This window comes from Eriocheir sinensis, chromosome 9 (assembly GCF_024679095.1).
Source record: "Eriocheir sinensis breed Jianghai 21 chromosome 9, ASM2467909v1, whole genome shotgun sequence".
Lineage (NCBI taxonomy): Eukaryota > Metazoa > Arthropoda > Malacostraca > Decapoda > Varunidae > Eriocheir > Eriocheir sinensis.
In genome coordinates, this window is record NC_066517.1 from 19,194,431 (window position 1) to 19,205,558 (window position 11,128).

The 11,128-nt window shown below is 41.1% G+C and overlaps 1 protein-coding gene across 1 annotated transcript; it reads right to left on the bottom strand.

The window, feature by feature from the left end:
• Window positions 1-1,093: 1,093 nt before the first annotated feature.
• On the bottom strand, window positions 1,094-6,443 carry LOC126996088 (uncharacterized). Its single transcript, XM_050856183.1, has 5 exons — window positions 6,279-6,443; window positions 5,064-5,160; window positions 4,337-4,495; window positions 2,544-2,690; window positions 1,094-1,245 (listed from the first exon to the last, which is right to left on the bottom strand). The coding sequence occupies exons 2-5, from the start codon at window positions 5,131-5,133 to the stop codon at window positions 1,106-1,108; spliced, it is 516 nt and encodes a 171-aa protein (XP_050712140.1). The 5' UTR covers window positions 5,134-5,160; window positions 6,279-6,443; the 3' UTR covers window positions 1,094-1,105.
• Window positions 6,444-11,128: the final 4,685 nt, after the last annotated feature.

Below are 11,128 nucleotides of genomic sequence, written 5' to 3' on the forward strand. Positions count from 1 at the left end.
TAGTGTTGTTGAGTAGAGGAACATCTAGTGAGGGGGAAGTGAAGTAATAAGTGATAGGAAAAGGGACATTTATTACAGTGAGTGTAAAAGGAAGAATGAATGCTGCAGGACACGAACTCAGAGAAGCGTCATCACACACTCTGAAGCACACTGGACCGTTACCAAACCCAGGGAGACCGTCAATAAGAACAGGTAATTGGATTGGCCTGAATTTATTAAAAGAAGTGGATAGATAACAGACAACATTATTAATTGGTTTTGTTTAATTCTGTATTTGTTGAAGGGAAATCTGCTCTGCTATAGTGAACCCTTTCCACTCTCATTACATACATACACATACATACATATAAACATACATGCAATGGTAAAATACTTGCTTACGTAACAAGGAGGAGATACCTGGCGTAAATACAATTTGTGTGATTAATGCTGTGAAAATAGTTAGTTTAAGGCATACTAATAATAATAATTGTTAAACCCATTTTGAACATTCGATTTTACCTTTACAAAAATAATTGCAATAAAAAACAGAACAACAAATTACATGGTTTTCGATAACTTTATTTTGAAAACGACAAATGATAAAAAAGATGAAATATTGTATGAATTAAACGAGGAGGAGAAGAAGAAGAAGAAGAAGAAGAAGAAGAAGAAGAAGAAGAAGAAGAAGAAGAAGAAGAAGAAGAAGAAAGAAAAGAAAAAGCAGAAGAAAATAACAACAACAACAACAAAAACAAAAACAAAAACAAAAACAAAAACAACAAGGAGAAGAAAAGGAGATGAAAAGGAAGAGAAGGAATTAGTCTTTCAGTTCCATCCAGAAAGAAAAGGAGGAGGCAAAGAGGAAGAAAGTGGAGAGGCTGGTTTTTCACCTTTTTAGACTAGAAAAAAAGACAAAGAGGAAAAAAGTGAATAAGAGGAACTGAAGAAAAAGTGACTCTGCCAAATAGGTCTAAAGTGTAGGAAAAAAAGGTATTGCAGAAAACCAGCAAGACAAAGGAGAAGAAGACGAGGAAGAAAAGGAAGAGACGAAGCAGAGGTGGAGGAGGAGAAACCAAGAGAAGACGAAGAGGAGGAGGAAGAGGAAGCAGAGGAGCAGAGTCTTCTAGTTCTGTTGTCTGAGGAGGAGGAGGAGGGCGGGCAGGACTGTCAGGAATGTGAAGGATATTTTGAGGGATCCTGCACCCGAACGGTCTCCTTTTATTCCCCAGATCTCGTTGTCCTTGGCCTCAGTCGGACCTTGGCCTGCAAAGATAGCAGTAGTAGTAGTAGTAGTAGTAGCAGTAGTAGTAGTAGTAGTGAATGGGGTCATGTTGTAGACGTTAGTTTTGTTTTCTTTGTGTGTTTCGTTACTTTGTTTACCCCTTGGTCTGCTTTGATTCTGCTACTAGGAAAAGAAGTAGATATAGTAGTAGTAGTAGTAGTAGTAGTAGTAGTAGTAGTGGTAGGGGTGGTATGACGTTACTTACACAAGCCTCATTATGTATAAGTCTCCTACAGGTCATTCAACTTATGTATAACCTCCCTTCTTTCCTCCCTCCCTCCTTACAAATATATCCAAAAAATGCATAGAGGCAACAAATTTAGGAGAGCTGCGGACATGAAAATAACAATAAAAAACATCAGTGGAAACAACATTTCAGCAGATTTTAAGAGAGCAGATTTTCAGAGATTGAAGGTTGTCATTTATAGGAGAGGAGTTGATGAGGTGAATGGTTTTTGACTCAACTCTAGAGGAAATGTGTAAGTGGAGAACCCCCCCCAACCCCCAACCCCACCCCCCAACCCCACCCTTCCCCCGACACACATGGGGACGCATACTCCATTGAGGGACACAGACGATCAGGACCCTAAGCCTTCGGACGAGTTGGCCAGAGAAGGCATGTACTTAGTTATTCAAAACATCATTATTTTTTTTTACAGCAAAGGAGACAGCACAAGGGCACAAAAAAAAAAGGAAACAACAATAAAAAGAAAAGCCCGCTACTCGCTGGTCCTGTAAATAATCCGAAGAGGTGGCCGAAGGAGCAGTCAATTTTGATACTAGACCTGATAGTTATGAAGCGTTAGCCAAAACAAGAACAGGAATGAATGAACTATATGGGACATTTTAGCATGACGAGTAGAGAAAGTACTAGCATGAGGAGTAGGGGCAGTAGGTGAAATGTAAATGCGTACTTACTGTCAGTATTCGGAGGTACCACAACCCTTTGCCATATAAGACCAGTTTTGATTTTTCCTCTTTACTTTTCTGTCTACCTAACTACGCAACCGTCCCCGTACAAGATTAGTTTTCATTTTTCTTCTTTTTTTCCTGCCTCCATAAACAAATCCTTCCCGTACAAGACCAGTTTTCATTTTTCCTCATTCCTTTTCTTTCTACCTTACGTCAGTGTTACCGAAACCGGACCGTGAGGGGAAAGAAAATTAAATAGCTGCGAAAGTAACATTAATAGTACCCAGAGAAGTGATCATTAAACAGTCATCAAGGACACACACACCACCACCACCACCACCAACAACAACAACAACAACACACGTACCCGACAGTGGCTCGTCTCCTGGGCCCACGTTACACTCCGGGGTGCTACAGATAGTCTCGTAGGTGATGAAGGTGGGGTCAGGGTACTCCTGGAAACCATCCTTCGCGCAGTTGTCAACACACATCCTGGCGAACGAGTGTAGCTTGGCTGGGGGAGAAGGAAAGGAATCAGCGGTTAAGGCAAAAAAGGAGGAAAAAAGAGGAAAAGAGGAAAGAAGTAGGAAAAGAAGAGAAGAGAAGGAAAGAGGTGCGAAGAAACAAAAGGTTGGAAAAAAGTGAGGGGAAAGGCAGGATGAGCAGAGTGCCGCTGTAAAAAGAAAAGGACAGTAAGAAAAAAGAAAAGAAGGGAGATGGGAAAAAACAAAAGAAGGGGAATAAGAGAGGGGAAAGGCAGGATGCATAGAATACCGTGATAGGAAAAAAAAGAAAGGAAAAGGAGAGGTAGAAATTAAGAAAGGAAGGAAGTTTAGGGGGAAGGATGGGGAAAAGGGAAGTAGTGTGGCAGGGTGAGTAGAATGAAAGAAGGAAGGAAATGGAGATAGATGAATCACATTCTCATCATTTAGGGGAGGCGGTCGCGGTTTCATGGAGGGCCGGGGCTCAAGCAAGCTGACAATTTTCAGTCATCACCGAGTGGTCTAAGATGACCCACATGCTATCCTGAAGATCACTTACTAACTCGGACTCTAGATAAACTCTAAAGAGGATCAAAAATGACCCCCGGGGTAGGGATGGAGTATCCGTATTCGATATTCTTATTCGAATGCATTCGAATACCGTTTTGGGGTATGTTCGTATTAGTATTCGAATGATTATTGATATAAATCAAAGTATTCTTATTCGTATTCAAATGCAAGGGAAAATTATTCGTACTCTGCGAATAATCTGACGAATACTTCAAAATTTATTATTCAAAATAACAACCGCTGTTCCTTACAACTCCAGCCTCCAGGTCGGACGTGTAATGGGTTCATGAGCTCATTTTACTGTTTGCATAACTTTAGACGGTGCTATATCCAGTTACGTCGAGAAGGTATTTTTCAATGAAAAGTATTCATGAATGTATTCATGAATACGTTCAAGAAGTATTCGTATTTGTATTCGAATAAAAATCATTTCAGTGTATTCGAATTTGTATTCGTATTCCTAGGAATTTGACGTAGCCTATTCGTATTCGAATATATACACAACTCTTGTATTCCCTCCATCCCAGTTCCGGGGCGGGGGTGGGGACAGCATGAGTCAAGTTAGAATGACGCCTCTATAAAACACTTGCCTGCGAGGCTGGGGCCCACCAGCAGGCTCCGTCATGAAAGCCTACCGGCGCTATGGGCCGAACGTAAATAAAAATCACGTCGACACTTAGGAGAGAGAAAGGCAGGTAACGTGTGAAACAGGAGAGATGGAGGAAGGGAGGCAGGGAGTAGGAGAGGAAGGCGTGTGGATTAAATTTCATATAGTTTATCATAAAGAATTATAAGAAAATGTAAAAGTGTATGGAGTAACTGAAGGAGTCTTCATCGTTGGTTTCTTAGCCAAAATAAAAATAAAGAAAAACATGTATTAGCCTCACTTGCAGAAAGAACACTCATGATCACCACAACGAGTATGAATAGAAAACGTCTTCATATATCGCACAGAAAGGCGGCAAAAACGGGACTCGGAAGACACTAAATAAGAAGAAAATGGGTAGATCAAGTAAAAGAAAGATCTCTCTCTCTCTCTCTCTCTCTCTCTCTCTCTCTCTCTCTCTCTCTCTCTCTCTCTCTCTCTCTCTCTCTCAATGTCACTTACTCTCGTCCTCGGCGTAGTTGACGCGGCGGATCATGCAACACACCGTCCCCTCCATCTCGCAGTTGGTGATTGGCGCGTTGCTGGTAACACCGTCAGGGTCGTGGAGGCACGTCTCATCATTTTCACTCGTGCTGCAAGTGTAGCAGCGCAGCGAGTCCCCTGAAGAAGATGAGGATGATGATGATGATGATGACGAGGAGGAGGTGGCGGTGGAGGAGGTTGAATGATTGACCAAATGATTAACTGAATGACTAGTGAAATGATCAATGACTGAATTGATATATTGATGAAAAAACAAGTAGATATAACAGATGAACAAAGAATATTAGTAAATAAGAAAGAACAAAAATCTAAATAGAAAAAGAGATTGATTGATAGGAAAACATATATATGAATACAGATAAATACGCAGGTAGTTAGTTAGATAAATAGATGAATAAAAAGGCCATATTCTCAAACATTCCGTAGCCAAGGCACACTCATTTGACAAGGCTTTCGTGGGAGTTGTTGGCATTTCCATTGGTAGTTTTGTGACCCTTGTGATAGTTCTCCAAAGCTTCTGTACCTTCAACGTGATAAAAACACGCATGAAAACTCGATTAATCTTGTTTTAGAAAATGATGTGAGAGGTGAAAGCGTCTGAGAATAAGGACCTTAGCTTTGACAGACACTGGAACGGGGTATCAATAGGTGACCGTACGTTGATTAATAGGAATACTCTTCTCACCTGCTGCCCATCTCGGTGCCTCTGCCAGCAGGGCGCCCACGATAAACAGGCAAGCGGTAGCAGTCCTCATGGCGGCCAGAACACTGCTGCTTCAACCCTGAGAGTAAGAGGAATAGTAACGCCAGATTCTCTACACGTCGTATTAGTATATATTAAGTTACGTGGCTAGTTTGGCTTTTCAATTCCATTTTTGGGACGGAGTTAGTTAGAAGTTTTGGGTTTTCACAGTTAAGTCGAAACATTACAAACTCAGTCGTTAAATGCGATGTAAAAATTAACAAAACCAACTAATCACGCCCGGAAAAAGAAATCAGACACATTATCGTTGATGAAGACTGACACGACGTTTGAAAAATCAGGCAGAGTGGGAGTAAAAACAGGTGTATAGGGACTGAGCCGGAAATCAGGTGACTTTCCGAATACTTGACTGACTGACGGATTAACGGACTGACTGACTGACTGATTAACTGACTGACTGACTGATTAACTGACTGACTGACTGACTGATTAACTGACTGACTGATTAACTGACTGACTGCCTGACTGATTAACTGACTGACTGACTGATTAACTGACTGACTGACGGATTAACGGACTGACTGACTGACTGATTAACTGTTTGACTGATTCACTGATTCACTTCTGACTAACTGGCTGACCAACCAAATGACTGACTGATTGACTATTCAGCGGTATGGCCGATTAATGACCGAACTGATATGCTGATAAAAATATGTAAACAGATGAACAAAGAATGTTGATGAGTAAGAAAGAAAGAAAGAACGATTGATTGATTGGAAAACATATAATGAATACAAAAAGAGAGACAGGTAGTTAGACATATCGATAAATAGATTGATAGGTAGATAGATAGATAGAAGGATGAATTAATATATAGATATCCCTTAACTGAATGCCACAAGAAGGTACACACACAAAAAAACTCAGGTATTTATTTACAGGTGTGAAAGATAAAAAAAAGTAATTAGGAATGGATTGAAGAAATAAGAACCAACGTCTGACAGAAATTGAGAGTTGTTTATTTGATTAAGCAACGAGGAGAGAGAGAGAGAGAGAGAGAGAATATATAAGGCAACATCAAAAGAACCACAAAACGAGATGTAAAACAGAAGAGATTGAACATTCCCGCAAGGACAACCCAACGGAATATGTCTAACGTAAAACTAATACAACAAAGCCTTACCAAACACTTACCTCTTGATTAATAACTAACACCACAGGATATACTACCACTACTTCTACTCTGATTTCCTTCCACGTTCCACCAAACTCCACAACGCCTTCCTCTCCTTACACCAATGGTAGTTCCACTGATACAGACTGACACATATACCTCTCCCCTTCTCTCCCCTCCTCCTCCTCCTCCCCCTGTGATAGCGTCCAGGCCAGATACGGTATCGCTCTTATCTCTGCAATTTCGTTAGTGTTCGTGGAAGGAAGGGGACGGGGAGGAGGGGGGAAGAGCGGGAGTCACTCAACCCTATCTTACGCACATACAAATTCCGTGTTGTGAAATGGCTGTTGGGAATGTTCATATGTTCATTTGTTTTGTTTTTTTAATGTGTTTGAGGTTTCGTATAGAGCTCTCATCGCCTTCCTAATGTATATGTTTTTGTTTTTGTTTTTGTTTTGTTTTGGTTTGTTGACTCCCTTCATTCTGGTGATAATATTATTTAAATGAAGGTTCGTATATTTGAGGTTATTTGCCGGTAGCTTCGTGTATTGAGTAAATCATTGCTACGAATATATTATCACCTTTAGTTTCTCTTCTTCTTCTGCTTTCCTTCTGTTTCATCTTCGTCTTTTGTTCACTATTTTTTTTTATCTTCGTTGTCATTTTGCTATTTCTTCCTCTTCTTCAATCACTTTTCCCTCCTCTTCTTCTGATTCCTTTCTTTTTCATCTACATAGTCTTCTTCTTCTTCTTCTTCTTCTCTCTCTCTCTCTCTCTCTCTCTCTTCTTCTTCTTCTTCTTCTCTCTCTCTCTCTCTCTCTCTTCTCTCTCTCTCTCTCTCTCTCTTCTCTCTCTCTCTCTCTCTCTCTCTCTCTCTCTCTCTCTCTCTCTCTCTCTCTCTCTCTCTCTCTCTCTCTCTCTCTCTCTCTCTCTCTCTCTCTCTCTCTCTCTCTCTCTCTCTCTCTCTCTCTCTCTCTCTCTCTCTCTCTCTCTCTCTCTCTCTCTCTCTCTCTCTCTCTCTCTCTCTCTCTCTCTCTCTCTCTCTCTCTCTCTCTCTCTCTCTCTCTCTCTCTCTCTCTCTCTCTCTCTGTCTCTCTCTCTCTCTCTCTCTCTCTCTCTCTCTCTCTCTCTCTCTCTCTCTCTCTCTCTCTCTCTCTCTCTCTCTCTCTCTCTCTCTCTCTCTCTCTCTCTCTCTACTTGGTGTACTGGGTGTTGAGTTTCTTTTTACTGCGTTTTTTTCCCCGCTCCTCCTCGATCCCTCCTCCTTCTATCTTTTCATTCTACCTTTCGTTACTTTACCTCACCGTTACTACTACTACTACTACTACTACTACAACTATTTATTTTTTTATTCTTCTTCTTTTTCTTTTCTGCTTCTTCTTTATCTGAATAAAAGGAGACCAACGAGGAGCTACATAAAAAGAGAATGGTCTGATTATTTGACTCGACGGTTGGGTTGTATATTTCTCGCTTCATCTGTTTTCGTGGATTTCACAAACATGACGTCAGGCAAGATAAAGGTTAATTAACAGTATCCCCGTGTACACAGAGTGGTGACAGGTGATCCTCGCCTATAAGCCTCTCCTGATACGCTTAGCTCAGGTAGATAAAGATACAGAGCAGTGTTACCAGTGTGGGCGGTGCATCATAAAAGGCCCATCTTCTCTATCTTTTCGGGGCTTAGGGCTGTATTTTAAGACACCATCGCCTCTCACATCAACTATTTCTAAAGGTCAAAGAGGGGATCAATTGGGCTTTCATGAGTGTTTTTTAAGGTTCATGGCACAGAAGAAGAGTCAAACTACCACCAGGGTCATAAAACTACCCCTGGAAAGGCCTACAGCTCCTACGAAAGCCATGTCAAATATGTGAAATTGGGCGACGAAATATTTTAAAATACGACCCTTACACATCCACATGTGATAAAGCTCTCCTGGAAGCTGGTTTTATTCCCATGGGTAGCTTTATGAACCTAGTGATGGTTTGACTAATCTTCTAACCATAAATTTGAACAACACTCATCAAAACCCGAGTAATCTCTTTGTGACCTTTGAAAATATTTGCTGTGAGGGCCAAAAGCATTTGAGAATACGAGCATTAGACGAGTGTAACTTAGGGTCGTATTATGAGACATTTCGCCGCCCAAGAACACATATTTGACAAGGCTTTCGTAGAAGTTGTGGGCATTTCCAGGGGTAGTTTTATGAGCCTGCTGGTAGTCTGACCCTTCTTCTGTACCATGAACCTAAAGAACCACTCATAAGAACCCGATTGATCCCCTCTTTGACCTTTAGAAATAGCTGATGTGATATGGCAAAGTGTCTTGTAATACCAGCCTTAGAGACTTTGTGAGGGTTGAACAGGTGGGTAAACCAGATGGGATGGATGGTGGTATGTTTCATAAAAGATTAGTGATGGTCTCATAGTCATAAAGGTGGAACGGTGAGGTAAAGTAACGAAAGGTAAAATGAAAAGATAGGAGGACGAATCGAGGAGGACCGAGGAAAAAAAAAAAACGCAGTAGCAAGAAACTTAACACTCAGTACACCAAGGGGGGGAGAGAGAGAGAGAGAGAGAGAGAGAAAGCAGCACATTCTGTAAACAACTTCCTGAGGAGTAAATGCTAAGCTGAAGAACAGTCAGGATGGAAAAAAACAGTACTGAGAAATTAAGCGTGAGAAACTTTTCATATGACTTCTTCTCCATGACGTAATCACATCACGACTATATTTGTAGTAGTAGTAGTCGTAGTAGTAGTAGTAGTAGTAGTAGTAGTAGTAGCAGTAGTAGTAGTAGTAGTAGTAGTAGTAGTTGTAGTAGTAGTAGTAGTAGTTGTAGTAGTCACCACACTGAAAACAAAAGTAGAGTGCGTATCCTCTTCCTAAACAAGCGACGGAGATGAGCACCGAGGCCACGCGCAGCTAGATAGTATGTCCCCAACTTTATTTATATATATATATATATATTTTTTTTTTTTATTTAATTTATTATTTTTTTTTTTTTTAGGCGCTGCCTGTAGCGCCGGTAGGCTTTCTTGAGGGGTCTTCTCGACGACCCCAGCCCGTTAGTTGCGCCGTGATATATAATAATAACAATAATAATAATGATAATAATAATAATAATAATAATAATAATAATAATAATAATAATAATATTGATAATAATAACAGTTTTAGTCCGCCCAGCGGCATATATAAAAAACAAGTCAAGAACTAAAACAAAATCTAACGAGATACATTATATAATTATATAAGCGTGTGCACGGCACGCTTGTGAACGGACTAGAGTGCAGTGGTTCCCAACCTTTTTTGTCCCTTTCCCTCTTTTTCAGTCACTTTTCACCTGTGGACCCCTACAACGAAATAATACAACGAAATAATACAACGAAATAGGTTGTGAAATGCGTCGTGACTTGACGCCCTTTGGTACCTTTAGCTAATGTAGAGCATTTCTAGCTTTTAAGCATTCAGTTTTAAGGATTGTGTACGTAAAGTAGGCATGATTTCCCAGCCACATGTCTCCTAATTACAGATGTATAATAAATTTAAGATAATTTGAATCTCTATATGGACCCCTTGAAACTTTTCCATGGACCCCTGGTTGGGAACCACTGGTCTACACGAACAGCCAGTCAGCCAGTCTTTCTTTCTCCTATTTCGTGTACTATCCTTGTATTATATTCGTAATATCTTGCTTCTTGGGTCTCTCTCTCTCTCTCTCTCTCTCTCTCTCTCTCTTATTTCCTGTATTATTCTCGTGTGGTGATGTCTTACTTCTTGAATCTCTCTCTCTCTCTCTCTCCTTCTTATTCTTATTCTTCTTCCGGTGCTCCTTTTGACCGAAGTCGCTGAAGTAAGGGTTGAGTGAAGATTTGGGCAGCATGTGGGTAATCTTTCGCTTCTTGGGGATGGTTTGAAAAATCATCGTTTTTCGGTGGGACTCGAACCTTGTTTCACGAGCTCACCACGCCCGCACGCTAACCACTCGGCCACCGTGGGCACTTAATTGTTGAAGACATATTGCACCCTTACTAAAAGAAAAAAAAAGAAGTAGCTAGCACTAGTATATTCAGGACTACGAGGGACTAGCAAAGAGAATTGGAATGCGTATTAGGTAGTGTTAGACTCCCCGGAAAGGGTTCAGGAACGGTTCAGGAAGGAGAATGACAAGTTTATGAGCCCGTGGTGTTGCGTGTCTGCCTGCATATATCTGCCTGCCTTTCTCTTGTCTTTCGATATATCTGTATGTTTGATTGCCTGTCTATTTGTTAGTCAGTCAGTTTCTGTCTTTGGGTCTATTTGTCTATCTAACTACCCATCTGTCTGTCTGCCTGTTTGTCTCATTATGTGTCTGTCTATCTATCTGCCGTCCTGTCTTGTGGTCGGACTGTCCGTTTATATGTATGTCTATCCTTGTTTGTCTTTCATGGCTTCGTTATATGTCAGACTATCGATCTGTCCGTCTGTCTGTGTCCGAGAGAGAGAGAGAGAGAGAGAGAGAGAGAGAGAGAGAGAGAGAGAGAGAAGGGGGGGGGGGGGGGAAGTATGATTAGTGTATTTTTGGAAGCACAGTGAGAAGGGAGCAGATGATGACAGGATAGGTAATAATAACCTCTATGTCAGTGAAGAAGGAAATAAAGATAATACTTTCTAAGAAGTCCGCCACTCCAGCCCCTACCCCGCAAGACAAGCCTGGGGAACTGTGGGGAACCGGGGTTTTTGGGGGGAAGCCAAAATCACTGAAAAATGGGCCTCCAAATTTTCACTAGAAAAATCCCTAAATGAAGGAAAATTCCCTAGTTTCGGAAGTAAGGAAAGTCCTAACTTTATAACCTAACAGCCCCCCTCGCCCCCCCCTGCTAACCAAGGGG